We start from the raw sequence: 19,920 nt of genomic DNA, 5'->3' as shown, positions 1-19,920 counted from the left end.
GGGAAAGGAATCTGTTTTTGGAGAAGAGCTTGGTTTGGGAGGGAAGGGGGCTCGTCAGAGACAGTGACCCCCGAGCCCCCTCCCTTGCAGTCCCGTAGTTTGCTCTCCATCACGCCCGTGCACACTCCCAGGTCCGCCGGGGGTCTCGGCCGTGGCTGTTTCACGTGAGGCAAGAAAAGCTGGGAAGGAAACACGAGGGGGAGCGCCTCGGAGGGCGACCGGGCTGCAGCTGCGCGCGGTGCGAGCGCGTGGACGCGGAGCGCAGCCCCGCGCCGAGCCGAGGACAGGCGTCTCGGGGACAGCCCCCTCCCTCGGTGCCCCCGACGCCCTCCCCATCGCGGGCCTCTTCTCGCACCCTCCCTCCCCGCGTATCGCCGGGTGTGCCCTCCCGGTGGCCCGGAGCCCCAGAGCCCCCACCGCGCCTCTGCGCCCAGCCCGCACCCAAGACCTGCGTGGCCCCGCCGCCTCCTCGCTGCCAGCCCTGGCCACCCGGGCGCAGTTCCCGGGGGCGGGGGTGTGTGAAGGGGCCACGTGGGGAGAGCAGGGGAGGAGGAGCCGCGCGGGGGGCCGGGGGCGGGGCGCGGAGATGCGCTCTGGATGCTCGCCGGTCTCTAGGCGGGGTGCCAAATGCCGGGGCCTAGGCATCTTCCCTCCCTTTATGGTTTTTTGTTGTTTGTCTTCTTAATGTCGATGGCTTTGAGCAGGCCGTACGTGGCCATGGCAAGGAGTTGAAAAGCAGAAAAGACGAGCGAGAGAGAACACACCCCCAGACCCCGGCTTCGCCGAGCCGCCGGGGGAGGGGGCGGAGGAGGCTGAGCCAGGCAGTCGCCCGGCGGCGACTTGAGAGTGGCGCGCGGGAGGAGCGGCCGCGCGGCCGCCGTCCTTTCTTCCTCCTCCTCCTGTTCTTCTTCCCCTTTTCCCCCGGCGGGAGTGGGGAGCGGGAACCCGAAAGGGGAAAAGCCATTATCAAAACGCCCCAAAGACAGCCGGCGAGAGCGCGCGGAGACCGATGGCTTCGCTGTACCAGAGGTTCACGGGCAAGATCAACACCTCGCGGTCCTTCCCGGCGCCCCCGGAGGCGAGCCGCCTCCTGGGCGGCCAGGGGCCCGAGGAGGACGGCGCGGGGCCCAAGCCGCTCGGAGCCCAGGCGCCCGCGGCGGCGCCCCCGGAGCGCGGCGGCGGCGGCGGCGGCGGCGGCGGCGGCGCGGGCGGCCGGCCCCGGTTCCAGTACCAGGCGCAGAGCGACTGTGACGACGAGGACGTAAGAGCATCTGGGTGGGTGGGTGGGTGGGTGGGCGCGCGGGGCTCCGGGCAGCCCGGGGGAGACGCGCCCGCGCCGCGTCTGCGATGGTCTTGGGGCGCCCTCCTTCCCCACCCCTCCCCCACCCCTCCCGGGAGCGCCCGCAAATACACTCCTCGCGCGGATCTCGGTCACTGCCGTCCTGGAGCGGGTCCTTGTCTGCAGCGGCGGCGGCGGCCAGGAGTTGGTGGCGCTGAGAGAGCAGCGCTGGTGGAGCTGCGCTGCTGGGGCGTGGAATTGGCTGGGGGTTCACGGATGTGTGGATGCTTGGTGTTAACTGCTTGGTGCTATGGATGCCAAGGAGGGAATTCGATCTGTCTGTGCTTACAAGTTGGTTTCTCTTTTCTTTCCTTTATTTCTTTTTTCTTTTGTCTGCTTTAAGACTCGAGGAGGAGACTGTCCCAGGCTCTTTTTCTCCCCCCTCCCACCTCTCACTGGAATCCTCACCTCGGGGCGCTGTCCCTTCACTCACTTCTCCAACACCTCGCCCTCCCCCCCAGTGCTGGTGGTGGTGGTGTGCTTTTCCGAAAAATAAAATAAAAGCGCTAGCATCCGAGGCCCAAGCCCTTGTCCCAGGGCCCAGCCCAATTTTTGCTGGTGGGAGTCAGGCCCTGCCTGTGCCCACACCTAGCCTTGGACTAGCAACCACCTTAGGCTGTGTGAGCTGAAAACTTCTCGGGCAGCACGTTTTTTACTCTTCGTGGGGCTGGCAGCCTGGGTTTCAAAGGTTGGATTTGCATATCACCTTAGTAACTGATGACTCAGGCAGGACACCAGCCGGCTGCAGAGATGGATGGGTTCAACCGCCTCTGTTGATACTGTCCATCTCTTCAGAGGGCCAGGGAAGGCCACGGAGAGAGGAGAGTGATGTTTCTGAGACCTTCTCTTCCCAGAAAAAGAAGAGAAAAATCCCAGACAAGCTCTCAGGCAGGCAGGCAGGGCTGGCTTGGCTGGTACAGCCCCTGGCTGGCTGTGTTGGGTCCTAGAGCTCACTGTGTGTAGCTCTGAGAGTTTCCCACCTGGGGGCACCTGGGCACAGGTCCTCACACAAGCCTCTCAGACGGCCTACCCCGACATACTCCCGGCAGTTCATGTCCCTGCCCTCAGCAGGAGGCTGTGGTCATTCAACATGTCCTGCCTGGGATCACTTTAAAATCCTTTAAAATCCAATGAACTGGTTGTTTTTGTTTTGTTTTATCAGTGGAGGATGTGGAGAGTGTAATAGACATGACAAAAGTTTGTGGGAGATGTGGTTCATTTGTGTGTGTGTGTGTGCGCGTGTGTGTGCGCGCGTGCACACACACCCTGTATCGGATCTTGCATGAGATTTTCTTGTGTTGGGTTATTTCTAGACTCCCCTGGTTAAAAGAGAGCTATCGGAGAGATGTCCCTCACTTCAGTGGGTCAGGTCCTGAGGGAAATGCATGAATTCTCAGGTTCAAGGAGGCAGAATCTTTGAGGAGCAGTTTCATCGGGGCAGTTGAAAAATTCTGGAGGATTAAACTCCTGAGAATCTTGGGGAAGACCACTGAGCTGCAGTGCAGACAGAAATGATGCACTTTTGGCCTCAAATCTGACTTAAAACTGTTGGATTGTGTTATGCTTGAAGTGAAAACCATGAGCAATTGCTTCCTAATAGGCTCTAGGTGTCGCTAGGGGAAAGGAAAGGGGAGAGTTTCTGCATTTTGTTTTAGATCATCTCCACCCATGTTTTTTTTTTTTTTTTTTCTCTCCTCATCTTAGCTTTGAGCATATATTCCTCCTTTTCAATTTGACATATGTCTAGAACTGTTTCTCAGCTAAGCCAAAGGGTTGAACCGACGAGCAAATTATGAATTTAACATCTGCAAATGATTTCTGCTGAAATGGCTCTGAACAGTACATGTAATTTAAATTCATTAACTCCTGACATCAGTCCTGGAAAATACAAAAAAGGGTGTGTGTGTGTAGGTGTAGGTATAAGTATAGTGTATGTGTATGTCGTATCCTTATGAGATATATATATATCATGTTTAAAATGTACGATCAAGCAATGACACACGGGTAAATGTAGCATCAATTGCTTGAAAACTTTTATGTGCTTTTCTCAGACAAAATATTCGGAATTGAAAAAACTATGTCTAAACATGTGCTAAATGATAGAAGTGCACATTAAACAGATTACTTTTCCTCCAGGCACAGTGGCTGCTGTTTGCTGAAGACAAGAGCGCTAGCTAAAGCAAGTAGATATAAGAACTGCTTTTCTGATACCAGCCCTTGTCAAGATTAGACAATCTTGAGTAACCATCCTGCTGCTCAAATTTAAACATGAAAATATACAACTGATGAGACGCACATTACGTATCATTCTGTGTATCTTGGGGCGGCCACGTAAACATGTACTTTAGCAGTTTGGGCGTCCGCTGGGCACAGGTGGGAGCTGTCCGAGGTTCTGAAGGGTCCTTTGCGTTAGCGCACAGGAAATCTTCAGCACTTCTGTTTGGAGTCCCAGCACTAAGGCTGGTGTGTCATTGCTCTTCTGTGGCTTGTCTGTTCCATGGAACAGAAGCAGCTTTCCCACCTTGGTCACTGAGATGCTGGTAAACACCGTACCTTTAAAATCCAATGAACTTTGTGCCTCATCCTTCCATCCAGAAACGGGGAAATAAGATGTAGTTCTTGACCTCTATATGTGTGTACACACACATGCCTGAATATGACTGAGAACGGGCAATTCTTCACAAAATAAAATTGAAGGTAGTTGTCAGGTCTAGAAGAGAGAAGTCAAATGCCGAAGTTGCGTGGCGGGTGACTGGGAATGCATTACCTCTCTGCACCAACTACACATGTAGGGGACCTCTCTGCTGTGTAGCACTACATAAAAGCGTGCTTGGGGTGGGTCAGTTTTAAAATGTGAAGTTTTACTTTGAAAAAGAAGGGAAGCCAGAGTGCTTTTTCTATTAGAGTTTCCTCATCAATCTTAGATTTATTTAAGTATAAAGTCAATGACTAGGGCTTCCCTGGTGGTGCAGTGGTTGGGGGGTCCGCCTGCCGATGCAGGGGACACGGGTTCGTGCCCCGGTCCGGGAAGGTCCCATGTGCCGCAGAGCAGCTGGGCCCGTGAGCCATGGCCGCTGAGCCTGCGCGTCCGCAGCGGGAAAGTCAATGACTTGGGAAACCCCTCTGAGGAATCAATAGCTATTTTGGTTTAAAATTCATTCTTGTAGGTTTAAAAATAAGTTGACTCTTAAAGGGAATGTTGCTGGAAGTGGCTTTTAATGGAATTTAGTAACTTCCGATAGAAATTAACTTCAATTATTTTTAGAATACTGAACTCTGTCTTGCCCCTGCTTGAGCATTTCCTTTTGATTTCTTAAAGGACTTTAGGATATGGGTAACTGTCAGGGCAGCGGTCTTGTTGGGGCCACATCACCATGTTCCTGTGTTCTTCATTTTTAGTGGCACATGATTTCCTAAGAATACAAATGTGATGACAACAGGATTTTCAAACAGCAATTTGGCCGAAACAGGGTTGAGCAAAAATCACTGCTTATGCTGTGTATCAGCTTATGCTGTCACTGCTCCTGTTGTATTTCATCTTCCTGTATGTCTGCAGCAACTAGCCCTTCTTCTTCCTCTCCACCTTGATTTTTCACCGGTATGATGCCAATATCTGGTTAATTTCTCCTTGGAGTCTATCAACTTTAAGTTTTTTAAGCAGCTTGGCTCCACTGAAATGTTTATATCCCCTCTTACTTTCTTCTGCTCCAATTTCAAATGCTTTTAAAAATATTTAGGGGCTTCCCTGGTGGCACAGTGGTTGAGAGTCCGCCTGCCGATGCAGGGGACGCGGGTTCGTGCCCCGGTCCCGGAAGATCCCACATGCCGCGGAGTGGCTGGGCCCGTGAGCCATGGCCGCTGAGCCTGCGCATCCGGAGCATGTGCTCCGCAACGGGAGAGGCCACAACAGTGAGAGGCCCGCGTACCGCAAAAAAAAAAACAAAAACCTAAAAAAAACCCATATATATATATATATATATATTTAGGTTCATATTATCTTCCTAACATATTGAGAAAAAGGCTAAAACTTTCATCCACCTGCTTGATCCCATTGCTTTCATGACTAATTTGACAGTGCTTAGTGTAACTCACCTACAGAACAGCTGTGGGGTGTCATAGGGCTGTTCGGAGGCTTCATCTTCTCAGTCAAGTGGCCTAAGACTGAATCCACTAACTTGTTCCGAGGATCCTCTTTTCCTTAGTTAGCTTGACAACAGACTCACATTCTTATTGTCTTCACTGCAGAAACTGCACACAGATGTCCTCAGCGTCCCCTTAATTACTTGAGACAGTGGCCTGGCTCCTCTTCAGTCTTTGTCGTTATCGCTTTTCCTCCTGTTGACCATCACCCTGCGCTTCAAACTTTTGCCTCATATGCCTTTCATGATGCCACATGAATTCATGTCCTGTCTCTCTCTGACCTTGGCCTTTGAATTCTTTGGTAAATCATTCTTTCCTCCTCCCTTTCATGCAGGGGGTTGGGGGAACCTACGCTCCTAGGTTTTGGTCTCCACTATTCTATTCTTCCCCTTCCATGCTTTCTTTTTAAATCATTCTTTCCTCCTCCCTTTCATGCAGGGGGTTGGGGGAACCTACGCTCCAAGGTTTTGGTCTCCACTATTCTATTCTTCCCCTTCCATGCTTTCTTTTTAAATCATTCTTTCCTCCTCCCTTTCATGCAGGGGGTTGGGGGAACCTACGCTCCAAGGTTTTGGTCTCCACTATTCTATTCTTTCCCTTCCATGCTTTCTTTTAATTAGTGATGGGATAAATTAGAATGAAGGTAAAGGGAGCTGAGTATGTTTCACAGCTTCTGTATTAGCAGATGGCTAAAGTAGCTTTATTCCTCTGGTATACATGTCCTAGCATCTCTTGTGGAGATCATTTGCTTTCCTGTTTTACAGAATTGGAGAACTGGAGAATTGGAAGGACCTTGGCAGTCACCATCTTGATTTCTCTTCCCAGCTTTTGTTCCACATGTCAAGCAGCTGGGCGCTAGACCGCTTCTGTGGTGTTGCCAAGATATCCGCGTAGAATATATCCCTAAACTTGTCATTCCCCTCTCCTTACGACTCCCTATTCTGAATAATGTACTGCCTAATCTCCTTATTTCTACTTCTAGTACCGCCACCCCTTCCACCTCCGAGCGTGGCATACAATATACATAAGCTTGTACAGTTACATTTTCCCACTATCTTGATTTCTTTCTTATAACATTAAGTATTTCACTAGATAAGCTTTGAGGTATCCTTATGGGTTTAATGCCCTATAACACCATATCATAATGCCCTGCTGGACACAACAGTTGTCCTCATGAAAAGTTTATCTTCTGCACTCCAGAACAATGTTAAACACGTGAGAAGCGTTTACTGTCTAAGACAGTCTCTCTGTGAATGTCTTGGTAAAGTATAGATAACAAAATTATACAAAATTTTGCTTACTGTCTCAGCACAGAGCATGTAGTCATCATTGGGAAGTTGTCTGTGTTACAAGGAAGTAAGAATGGTGACATAAAAAAGGATTAAGTGCTGGTTGACTGATGAGTGAAACCAAGGATAGCATCAAAGATACCGTGCCTCCGCATTGCACCTTGTATTTTTTAAAGCACCACTACGTGTATCTCATTTCACCTCCATAGTTACCTTGGCTTGGGGAGAACCATAACAGAGAGCTAATCTGTTGGTTTGAAAAATTAATCAGGGTAAGCCTAAGTGTTTTTGGATGAGTCAATTGTCCACTGTGAATTAGAGCAAATAAATTTCAGTCTGTTAACAAGCCTCTGTTCTGTAGGGTCAGCCAAAAACCTACATGTTTGCTTAAAGCCGAATTTGCGAAAAATGAGCATTCTGCCTTCTCAGTGGATTTGAGTTCTGTGTAGCAATAAGATATGTTGAAGTGGGCACGGCAGCCTATTTTATATGGCATGCTTTTTTTTACTCCTGCCAGTGCACACTTTTAAATAATTTACTTATATACGTTAACTGTAGATTTAAGGAGGTCTGGAGTATTAGAATAACATAATATCAATTTATATTTTTGACAATGGGATCCACTCATTTTCCCACATGGGATTAATATCCTAGTATCACTCTGTAGACAGGACTTTCTCTAGATGTTGGCTTTGGACATTTTTACTCCATCAAATAGAGCTTTTTATTTCATACCCCAAGCTTTCCCTCCTTTAATAGAGTCAGAATGATTAATGAGTTTAATGTTTGCAAGTAACTGGCAGGAGTTGCTGAGTAAGATGTACAATCTTATTGTATATAACCCTGTTCCTTTCAATTACTCTGATGATAACAGTGCATTTGTCAAGTGCATATGGAATGCTTCTCTGCAACATACAATATTGATCCCTTTCGTAGAGCATTGCCTATAAAAATAATATGTACAGTAACCCTTTTAAAATTAAATTCTAGGGGTAAGACAGGAATAAAGACACAGACCTACTAGAGAATGGACTTGAGGATATGGGGAGGGGGAAGGGTGAGCTGTGACAAAGCGAGAGAGAGGCATGGACATATATACACTACCAAACATAAAATAGATAGCTGGTGGGAAGCAGCCGCATAGCACAGGGATATCCGCTCGCTCGGTGCTTTGTGACCGCCTGGAGGGGCGGGATAGGGAGGGTGGGAGGGAGGGAGACGCAAGAGGGAAGAGATATGGGAACATGTGTATATGTATAACTGATTCACTTTGTTATAAAGCAGAAACTAACACACCATTGTAAAGCAATTATACTCCAATAAAGAAGTAAAAAAAAAAATAAATTCTAATAAATTTAGCGTTAAGGGCATCGAGTGCCCATGTGCCATATTTTGATTTTCTTCCACTTTAAGCACACTGGTTTGATTTTATGTACATTAAAAAAAAACAAAACACACACTCAACCTTTCTGGTTAATGACTTTTGGAACATTTATCTTTAGAAGGATCTAGTATCGTGAAATTATCTGAAATAGAACATTTAAAAATTTGATAACATCTCATTTTACAAATGAGAAGACTACAAGTAATTACGTGAATAATATTCCACAAATCACTTGTGTTCTCTGGACCTCAGAGAAACTCAGCCTTCCCTTCTCTCCCGTGTTCTTCTCAGTATCCTCTGTGCTACTGTAATCGAGTGGAGGAATTAATTATATCACTGAATTTCAAAAGTATGAACATTATGAAATCTAACGGTCTAACTTACTTTGGTTCTAAATGGATATGCTAATTGCCAAAGGAAAAAACAGTTTCGCCACAGTAGTATACGATTTTTGCCCTGAATGGGTTTCCCCAATAGTTTTACTCTTTTCCCTCCATGTATTTCTTTCTGTGTTTTCTAATAACATCCAGATCCACCTGAAGCGCAGGACATGTTCACTTTTGTCCCATGATGGAGGAACGTATATAGGTAATTTTTCAGGAAGACTAGAAGCCAGTAAAGCCCACAAGGTCCAGATGGTAGAATTCCAGGTGGTGAACACCGTGCCTCCCAGATTAGGGAACATCTCAGTTGGGAGCAGCAGGCATTGGGGGCTGAACGCTGTAGATGAGCACCTGGCAGGGACTGGACTCTTATAGGGACGCAGGAAAGAGGGAGACTCCGTCCTGGAACAGTCGTTCCCTCAAAAAAGACAAACAATTTTACTTTCACTCATCCCTTCAGAGCGTAGATAAACACGTTGAAGGCATTTAGAATGCATTAAAAGCATCCTAGCACCATGCCCAATGGAAATGAAAAAAAAAAATTACATACACACACACACGGTTTTTAATTCAAAAGGAACTTAAGGATTTTCCAGGGCATCACAGTCATTGTCAAAATCAATTTTTAACTTTCTCTAGTGTTCAGATTTCATTTGATATCAGCTTTTACCTTAGATGATTTGGGGTCACTTTTAATATGCTTCTGTTTAAAAAAAAAAATGGAACAGGTGATATTATCATCTTCCCCAATTTGGAACTGAGAAGACCAATTAATCCTTTCTATCTCCTGTTGTTTACTATTTGGGAAGGTCTATTTTAAAGACAGAACTACTGGAATTAATACAACCACTTTCATACAGCAATGGGCTCTTCGTTATATTATCTGTGATATATTTATAGGGTTGTATATATCCATTATATTTTATATATGGTGCACCTCATGTATTTTAAGGTGACATCAGCCAGAAGGGGAACAGGAATGGAGTAAGGGAGCATTGAAGAACTCGGAATAAAACAAGTTGTACAAGGGAAGCGGGGGGAGGGTAAAGCAGAAACTAGAGGTAGAGGAATGCAGGAGACAATCACGGGCTTCCAGGCTTCCTAATCATTTTCCCCAAAACATTCAATTTTCTAAACTGTACTCAAACCCTTCCTATGCTTCATGCAACATGCCATCCAGTAATTTACAAATTAAAAACAAAAATGAGAAACCTCTTTAAAAGTCCTGAGAGGCGAAGTTATCTCATCTGCTTTTAGAATTGCGAGGTATTTGCAACCACACAAGGTAGCCGACCCCCATGTGAACGGCTCTAAGCCCTGGAGATGCATTGCTTGTTCGGGGCCCCTTGTTGCTTCTGTGCATCCTTCCCCAGCATCTCCACAGCTTCTGAGGAAAGACTGCTGCCTCCGGGTATCTGAAGTCGATGGAGACATGTGGTCCCGTGCCCCTTCTTATTCCTCAGGCTGCCTCAAAGGTTAGACTTTCGTCCCCGCTCACCTTGCCACGTGGTCTCGGGAACATTCACGAAGAGGATGGATGCCATTTTCTGGACCTCTTGGCTACGTTACAGAACACCTAGCTAGTTTCCCAGGTGAACTTTTAGGTCTTCTCCATCACGTTCATTTCATCTTTTCCGATTTGCAAATGTGTGTTCCCCATGCCGGGTTTGAGGGAAGTGTGCTGCAGGCGAATCGCTGAATCCACAGTGAACCCGTCTGTTCACAGCCTCATCCCAGCGCGCACTGCTGGCGAGAACAGCCCTTCGGGAGGAACAGAGGCTCAGCTGAAACTTACATGAGGAAAGTGGTTCGTTAGGTGGAAGGATGCGGAGGGGTCACCAGTGGGTGCAGGTGGAGGGACGGAGCAGGGGAGTCAAGTTGGGCTCAGAGTTTTCGAACTGGACTTCAAGCTAAGTGTTCCTGGCGGGGGGAGGGTCGTTGATGCTACTCTGCATGTGTTTATGGGTCTCACAGGCACCTGTGGGATTGTCCTCCTCTCCCCCTTAGAGTTGCGTGTGGCCACGTGGTTGACTTCGGCTGCTGGAATGGGCTGGAAGTGAGGCTAGCTCTCCTAAGTGGACGCTTTACGAGCCGGCACGTGAGTTGCTGTGCTCTCTCTTTCCTTTTGCCGTAGAAACGAGCAATATTCCAGGTAGTGGCCGTTCAGTGGGAAAGATATAAACTTATGTTTGTAAACCACTGAGATTATGTTAGGACAGTATCACCTAGCCTGAGCTGAGGGGCACAGGGCAATCCGTGTTCATGTGGACAAGTCACCATTCATCATTTCTGGACCATGACTGCATCGTCATCTCTGGGCAAAACCAGCACTTTCTAAACTTCTACAGGAAGTTTCGTTCTACCTTCCTGCATCTCTCTTAAAACTTTTTAGTTCTCAAAAAGACTGAAATGGGGCTTCCCTGGTGGCGCAGTGGTTGGGAGTCTGCCTGCCGATGCAGGGGACACGGGTTCGTGCCCCGGTCCGGGAGGATCCCTGGGCCCGTGGGCCATGGCCGCTGAGCCTGCACGTCCGGAGCCTGTGCTCCGCAACGGGAGAGGCCACAGCGGTGAGAGGCCCGCGTACCGCAAAAAAAAAAAAAAAAAAAAGAAAAAAGACTGAAATGGAAATTCCCCTGGGAGGGCAACAGATGTTGGAGTGCCTGAGTCGTATCAGTTCCCTCATTTCCTGTCTTTGGGAGCATGTTCGTTGCGTGACGGGAAAGGATAAGAAGGGACCCATTTCCTAAAGACAGTGTGTGCGTTCGTGGTGGGTGTGGGGGGGGGAGGGAGGGACTGGGCAGTAGGAGTGGACAGACAGGTTCCTAGATAACAATGATGAAAGCAGCCGTCAGGATGTTGCTAAGGGTCAGCCTTAGAAATGAGCTTTTGGGGGTTTTGACTGGAGACCTTTCAAGTTGGAAAAGTAGGGGATCAGAGGTTCACACAGGGCAGCCTCGACATCCTGAGGCTCTGTCTTTGGTGTATGCTCTGCTCTTCATTTTACAAGCATTCTGGAATCCATTTTACACGGAGCCTATATTTACAACGTAGAACTGAAGAGGGCATGTTTTCATCTACATGATAGGAAATGTTATCAGAAACACCCAGCTCTAGCATGATACTCTTTCTCCAATTCCTGTCCTGCCTGTGATCAGTTCATCTCCATTTTATACGTAGAAAGGTGTCATTAGTTTCTCTTTCTTTTTTCCCAGATTTTTAGTTCCTCTGAATGGACAGAAAATTCAGCCCCTAAATGACTGGTTACCTGTTAAAGGGAGAGGGGGATGCTGTCGAAGACGGGGCACTGTTTCTATAGCAACAGGAGCTGACTGTGATAAGCAGGGAGGTCTGGTTTCCTTGTCTGGCACTATCCTCACTGGACATGCAATCACTGACATGCTTCCTCGTTGCTGTCCTGCAAGCTCTGGGGAGATCCTATCAAGCGGAGGCTTTTGTTTCCACGGGCACAGGGAGTGCACTGGACAGAATCCTGATGTTCCTGCGCTTGCCTTCCATGACCTTTAATCCTGCTGCTTCTGCTCCAGTGGGTCTTTTATTTCATCACAACCATAGGAAGAGCACAGTCTGGTTCTTTGGCCTTTGGGTGCTCCTGGGGTTCATCGCAGTGTCTCTGAAGCAGGGGAGTGCTCGAGGGGTCGCTTTTGGCCCCTGGTGTCTGTCACTCCCTCTTACAGACACCTGAGAATCATTTTCCTCCTTTGACAGACACCCGGGAAGAGGTTTCCCACCATCGTCCAAGCTGTGCTTCCTCTTGCCCCCGTCCGATTCGTCCTGCCGCGAGGCCAGGGCACGTCCTTGTCTTCTCACCTCACTACAGACAGTTGCCCTTCTGGGTGTCCCTGCCCCGGGTCAGAGCTGCTCCTAGGCTGGGAGCTGGGCACAGGCTCCTCACTCCTTCAGCAAATGCCAAGGTCCCTGCCACGACCGCAAGGCACTGCACTGGCTCTTCCCTCTGCCGAACGTCCTTCCTTCCTGCCCTTCGCGTCTCTGCTCCAGCATCACTTTTTCTGTGGTCCACGCTGCCCACCCTATTTAAAGTTGCAGTTCCCCCGCCCATCAACCCCGATGTTCCCCACCCTGCTCTGCTTTTCTTTTCTTTTACCATATGGCATTTATCACCTGCTGATATATAATTTTCTTACTACGCCTGTTTTATTTTTGTCTCCCCCCATTGTAGAGCATCAGCTGACTGATGTCAGGATCTCTGGCTGATTTGTTTGCTGCTGTATCCAGTTGCCTGGTACAGCGTCTGGTACAGCCAAAGTGCTCAATAAGTCTTTGTTGAAGGAATGGGTGAAGGATTGGCATCTCACCTGAAAAAACTCTCTGCTCGCGTCTATTTGAATAATCACACTTCTCCAGCCCTTTTTTTTTTTTTTAATTGAAAGAGTTCTGAAATTAGAACTCTGGACCTCCTGCGTGGCCACTTACAAGTGGCTGCAAATGAATTCTCTTCTTTTCAGGATTTCATTTATTGTTTGATTCTGAGCAACAGTTGAGAAGACAAAATAGTTATTAAGGAAACAGTAGGAGTTACTTTTGTAGGACCTGCTTAAGATGGGTAATAGTTAGCATTTGTAATATTTTGTCTGAGTTTAAAAATAAGTGCGAGTTAAAAATAAGTCAGAGACAAATAGTGCATGATATCGCTTATATGTGAAATCTAAAAAACACAACAAACTAGTGAACAAAACAAGAAAAGCAGACACAGATATAGAGAACAAACTGGTTGTTACCAGTGAGGGGGAGGGGATTTTAAAAAGGGGGTTTTATGGGATTATATGAAATCATGTGCATGAAAGTTTTGAAAATTGTAAAGCAGTATAGAATTTAAAGAATCATTCAGTAAAAAAATATGAGTTAAATTTTCTATATATAACTGTTTCTGCTGACTTTTTTCTCTCTTTTCTTTTTTGTGGTTATCAAAGGAAGTAGTCCCATTAGGGAAAATGCAAATCTTTGAGAAGAAGAGATTCTTATAAATACAGCAATGCAATAAGTTGTTTTTGATTAGAAATTTGCATTACCTAATTCTCAATTTAAGTGAAAGAAAACGATCACAGCTTCTTTTTCTGTGATACTGTGATCGTCTCTTTATCTGGCAGGTAGAAAGTCAAATCAGAATGTTTTTGAACTGTATATAACTAGAGGAAAACTAAAGTTCCCAGACCAAAATGCACAGATTCTGACAGAAAAAAAATATTCCTGGATCCGATAATCGAGTTGAAACTACCAGAGGCGCTTTAGCTACCTACAGCATACATTTTTGTGATAATACAGTCAGAGGCACCTGGCGTTTAGGATGGAGCTGGAACAGGCAGCTGAGATCTTTAGGTTTGACCCTGATTTACCTTCTTTTTCTGCCCGTCTGCAATCTGGTCTGGCAACATTGCCCTCCAGAGGCTGTCTCGAGGCTGCAGTAAGACTGATTCAAGACTCCTTAAATAAATTGTGCGAAATAAAAATGTGCAGTTTTGTTTCTTCTGTGGCCAGACAGGGTTGGAATGCGAATATATGTTGTGAGGGCTCTTATACCCACATCAGACTGGGCTGCACTTTTCACAACGCTGGAGAAATCCCATCAGACCCTCCTTTTGGAATACCGTCTGTGTCACAGGCAACACTTTGAACGGTAATCGGGGACCGGCAGGGGCGCTCCATCCTTCATCTAAGGACGTGCTAATAGCATGTGTAGCTCCTGACTTGTCAAATGGTGCCAGAGTGCAGGAAATTAGATAAAGATAACGCAGCAGATAATAAGGAGATGCGTAGCCTTGGACAGTCGGCTCTCTGACCACTGGATTTAAGTAGTGCCTCTGTACGCTTAAGGCCAAAAAACTCACAGAAGCATATTTTCTGCTATCATTTCGTGAAGAATAGGAACGCGAGTTAATGTCACACCGTTTCAAAGCGCAGCACCCTGGTTCAAGTCCAGGGAGCCCGAGGGGTGTACACCACATATGAAAAGGCATCTCTCCTACACACCCCCTGGCTCTCTGTACCTGAGAGGACCCAGGGAGCCCTGGACCCCTGCAGACCCGCCCGCAGAGCAGCCCAGGCAGGGGCTCCACCCTGCGGGGCCGCCACCCTCCCTCTGTCTCTGAGCGGCAGGTGTATGATGGCAGGGACTAGGGATGATCCCGGGCCGACCACATCAGGCAGTCACTGTCAGAGCACCGCCAGATGCCAGTGGTCCAGGGCACACGGATGGCCCGAGATGAGGCCACTGGGTATGTGGGCAGGGGTCCAGAGAGGGGAACCTCAGAGAAGACAGCAGAGCCCAGCCCGGCCCGCAGACGGGAGGTTCTGGCAACTTGGGGTGAATAAGATTCAGCCAGGGAGGTCAAAGGTCTACGTGGTAGAGCATCATTTTGGTGCCTTGTCAGCCAGAGGGTGTCCCCCTTAACTGGCTCATGGAAGCCAGACCCCAGGCTTTAGTTTGGATTTGTTGTGGTTTTCAAGCTCTGCTTACCCGAGCCATGGGTTCCTGATTGGAGTCACCAAGGGGGTGGGATGGAGCCACCAGAACTTGATCCCCTCCTTAGAGCAGTTGTGCTTTTAAAATACTTTACGTGTACGTACAGTTTCGCATGAAAAAGGGGATGTGGGTGTTACTGAGCTCTTGAGTGACAGCCCTGTTATCCAAGTGTCTCACAGATGTTGGCAGGATTTCCTCATGACCTCATCTTGCTGTGGTCTATGAAAGCGCGGCACATAGAATCAATCACGTGTCCACCCAACATCGTTATGGGAGCGCACAGGGCTGGGCTGTCGCTTGATGGCCCGTGGTGTAGGCAGGGCACTGCCGTGGGTGATGTGCTGGGTCTGGACCACCTGAGCTTGAACGCTGACCCTACTGACCATTTACTTGTAGTTTAGCCTTAAAAAGTTACTTAACTCTCCTTGGACTTCAATTTCCTCATTTATAAAGTTCAGGGGAAAATATTATGCTACGGTATTGTTCTCATTGATTTATTTTGACATTCTAGTTCATACATGTAAAACACTTAGGACAGGGCCCAGCACGCTATAAATCAATGCAGTTTTATCATGAAGTCCTTATTACAAGATCTAATTGTTCTGAGAAGGAAGGGTGGAGGACTCTGGTATGCCCTTCAGTGGAGCATCTTGGGGCTGGAAATGTGGAAAGGAAGGGAATGTGATAAACCCCCAGTGATCACATAGGCTCTGATTATTTAATTGTAATCCCTTGTATTTATAACTTAACCGTAATCCCAATATGTGGGTTATTTGATAGTGGTTTGGTTATGAGAGAGCTGGACCAATGGGCTCCATGGTTTTAGGAGGAGCCAATGATGCCAGAGTTAATCAGAGCTAATCAGGATCCCCCTTGGGGTGGGTTTGTGCCCCTCATACCCCTGCCCCGACTTCCGTGCAGGAAACGTGGAGGCTGGAGCCATAGGTCCTAGGTCAGGCTCCCCTCCTGAGAGGAGAACAAACGAGGAAGTACAGTCTGACCCTGGATTAATTCCTGGGATGGTGTCATCTCGACACAGATGTTCACGGCGACCCTCTGGAGCCTGATGCCTCAAAACTAAACTAGAAAACGGTGGTTGAAAAACATGACTTCTCTTGAAGACCGTCCTGTGATTGAGAACTTGAAATATTACGCTCAATAAATAGATTTCCCCCAGCAGTGGTCAGAATAGGTCCAACTGAAAGACACAGAAAACATTACTGAGGGACTGGCTGCTAGGGAAGGGGAAGCATAAACACAGGGGATTCAACTTGAGGATTTATTATAAAAGGACAGGCTAGCAAACATGGCCGTATAAAACAGAATGAAAAAAAAGTATGGAATCGGAGGAGCTGTCTAGGAAAGTGGTGGAAAATTGGCCAGATATGGATTTGACTACAGTAATTAAAATAAAAAAATGTTCTAACTGCAAACGGAAGTGTTGAACCCACTTCTCTTTATGACTCTTATAAAATTTCACCTTAGCGTAATCCCTGCCTCTTTTTTTTTTTTTCTGCCTCTTAATTACGTCTCTCTCTATTAGCAAATATGTCGGCACATTTTCGTTTCATTTAAAATCTTCCGGAAGTCTCTTCACTCGGGCTTCAGAAGCAGGTGGATGGGGACCTGGGTGTATCATCGAATTGTCAGAACAGAAGGCGTATGTGCCTTTGAAGTGGCTTCTGCTGCTTTATGTGGTTGGAGAAGTGTCCTCGTCACCCCCAGCAGGGAGACTGTCATTACCCTCAGCAGCTGGAGGGGTATTTAGAGATTCGGTGGTCCGGTGGTGATGTTTCTTGGTCAAGAACAAACCAAGGAAGCCATTATATTTCTTCTACTCACGTTGAGCTTATCTAGTCAATTTCAGGTTTCTCGTGTCTCTCTCTGTCTCTGTCTCTCTAACTCTCTGTGTCTCTGTCTCTCTCTCTCACACACACACACACACACACATGCATGCATGCATGCATACACACACACACACCAAGCACAGAGACAGAGGAATGTCCAGCACAGTGGCTAACCCAAGGCAATAGATGTGCTACCCTTTAAACCAGGGCTTGTCAAGACTTTCACCTGAAACGTTCTCAGAGGTGAGGAAGGCTGTACTCAAGCACCCAGACTCTGGTTGGTCGCCGCTGTGGTCCAGAGCACACAATACCTGCCTGATTTCCCAGAACTCAACCCATGGTGTGAAGAGAGAGACTCAACGTCAAGGTGCTGAATCTCTCTTGGACGTAGGCAGCAGTCCCCATGAGCTTGCTGGTCTCACAAAGCTCACCAGGAGATGTGCCAGAGAATGCGACACCACTGGAGACTGGAAGGGGTGGGGGAGAGAGAATATGAATGGAAGGCTTTCCCAAAATGAATCACAGCCAGCATTGTATTCAAGGAGACCTTGGAGAGTTTTCTACAAACTCAAAAACCTTCAAGGTCAAGATACTCCAAAACTGACTCAGTGGCTCAGTGAAAACCTTGGAAAGGTATCGTGTACCTGAAATACCTGATGGTCAACTGTGTTGCCTAAAACATCTTGAGGTTGGCTGTGGGCATCAATGGTTCCATGACCACCCAACCTACTGGGGTTGATATGCAGCAGGTGTAACGTAGAAAGTCAGGAGGACCTGGTAACATCTCTGGGCACCTGACTGGCTCTCTGGGTCAGTGTTTCTCAACGCTCAGTGCCTCCCAAGTGCTCATGTTTACAAAGAAGGGCCTTCCCAAGGGGGCACACATCAAAATACTACGAGAGCAGAAACATGTCTAGGGAAATACGGAAGGAAAATCTCTAATTAGCCCGGCTCAACTGAGAGGCGAGATGCAAATTTTAGTGAAGCCAGGCCAGAATGAGAAGGGAAAATCTGTGTCCACTTTTAGAAAAGCTCCCAATAGCTCTGAAAGCCTTGCTTTGGGGAAGAGCAATGTTTAATGACATGATTCTAGTTCAGTGTCGAAAAGTCAGAGCACATCTGACTGTCGGGGATAATCAGTAGCTCCCGGCACTTTTCCTGGTCTTTGTGGCTCCAGGGCTGGCCTGGTCTCATACTGAGTTCAGATAAAATCTGTTGACTTTAGTAAAATATAAAATTTTGCTCAAAAATACATTTATGAAGAATCTAATTTAATCCAATTCTTTTCACATCAGTGAGTGTGTATACATTTCACTGTTAGCTTTGCAGTTCCTTTGCAATGAGCTTGGGTCCTTGTTAACAGAGCTCGGGGGAGACTGTGCAGGGGCACCTTCCAAGCTGTCCTTTTTAACTGTCTCCTTGTGCGGAAAAGAGTTCTTGGTCAAAAAATTTGGGAAACATTGAATTCTTTTTTTAATTGGAATACAGTTGATTTTTTGATGATGGCCATTCTGACTGGTGAGGGTGTGGAGAAAAGGAAACCCTCTTGCACTGTTGGTGGGAATGTAAATTGATACAGCCACTATGGAGAACAATACGGAGGTTCCTTAAAAAACTAAAAATAGAACTACCATACGACCTAGCGATCCCACTACTGGGCATATACCCTGAGAAAACCATAATTCAGAAACAGCCATGTACCACAATGTTCATTGCAGCTCTATTACACTAGCCAGGACATGGAAGCAACCTAAATGCCCATTAACAGATGAATGGATAAGGAAGATGTGGCACATATATACAGTGGAATATTACTCAGCCTTAAAAAGAAATGAAATTGAGTTATTTGTAGTGAGGTGGGTGGACCTAGAGTCTGTCATACAGAGTGAAGTAAGTCAGAAAGAGAAAAACGAATACCGTACGCTAACACATATATGGAGTCTAAAAGAAAAAAGGGCTATGAAGAACCTAGTGGCAGGGTAGGAATAAGGACGCAGATGTAGAGAATGGACTTGAGGACACAGGAAGGGGAAAGGGTAAGCTGGGACGAAGTGAGAGAGAGGCATGGACATATATACACTACCAAACGTAAAATAGATAGCTAGTGGGAAGCAGCCGCATAGCACAGGGAGATCAGCTCAGTGCTTTGTGACCACCCAGAAGGGTGGGATAGGGAGGGTGGGAGGGAGACGCAATTTATCCCTCCCCCCTTTCCCCTTTGGTTAACCATACATTTGTTTTCTATGTCTGTGAGTCTGTTTCTGTTTTGTAAATAAGTTCATTTGTATCATGTTTTTAGATTCCACATGTAAGTGATACCATATGATATTTGTCTTTGACTTCCTTCACTTAGTGTGATAATCTCTGGGTCCGTCCATGTTGCTGCAAATGGCATTTTTCATTCTTTTTCATGGCTGAGTAATATTCCACTGCATATATATATATATATATATATATATATATATCTCACATCTTCTTTATCCATTCATCTGTTGATGGACATTTAGTTTGCTTCCATGTCTTGGCTATTGTAACTAGTGCTGCTATGAACGTTGGGGTGCATGTGTCTTTTAAAATAAGAATTTTCTCTGGGTATATGCCCAGGAGTGGGATTGCAGGATCATATGGTAGCTCTATTTTTAGATTTTTAACCAACCTCCATACTGTTCTCCATGGTGGCTGTACCAATTTACATTCCTACCAGCAATATAGGAGGGTTCCCTTTTCTCCACACCCTCTCCAGTATTTATTGTTTGTAGACTTTTTAATGATGGCCATTCTGATGGGTGTGACGTGGTACCTCATTGTAGTTTTGATTTGCGTTTCTCTAATAATTAGTGATGTTGAGCATCTTTTCATGTGTCTGTAGGCCATCAGTAAAACATTGAATTACTAAAGGTCACCTTATTTGCTTTAAATAAGAGCTTCACAGTGAACATGAGCATGTTAAGTAGATGTATTTACGGCAGGACTTCTCCCTCTTTATGTCAGTTTGCGAAATGGCAGTATTTTGGGGGCAGGAGGAGGAAATGTCCTGCA

At 46.8% G+C, this 19,920-nt stretch overlaps 1 protein-coding gene across 1 annotated transcript in view; it reads left to right on the top strand.

The window, feature by feature from the left end:
- The first annotated feature begins 796 nt into the window (after window positions 1-796).
- Window positions 797-19,920, top strand: part of DPP6 (dipeptidyl peptidase like 6) — a 766,975-nt gene continuing 747,851 nt past the window's right edge. The window contains exon 1 of the mRNA XM_022576791.2: window positions 797-1,261. Within this exon, the coding sequence (XP_022432499.2) occupies window positions 1,010-1,261 (252 nt within the window). The 5' untranslated portion in view covers window positions 797-1,009. The remainder of the gene's footprint in view (window positions 1,262-19,920) is intronic.

This window comes from Delphinapterus leucas, chromosome 9 (assembly GCF_059928025.1).
Source record: "Delphinapterus leucas isolate spDelLeu-1000000601 "Yukka" chromosome 9, BTC_Dleu_Yukka2, whole genome shotgun sequence".
Taxonomy (NCBI): domain Eukaryota; kingdom Metazoa; phylum Chordata; class Mammalia; order Artiodactyla; family Monodontidae; genus Delphinapterus; species Delphinapterus leucas.
Note: the sequence above shows the minus strand (reverse complement) of the source record. Positions and strands in the feature narration are given on the sequence as shown.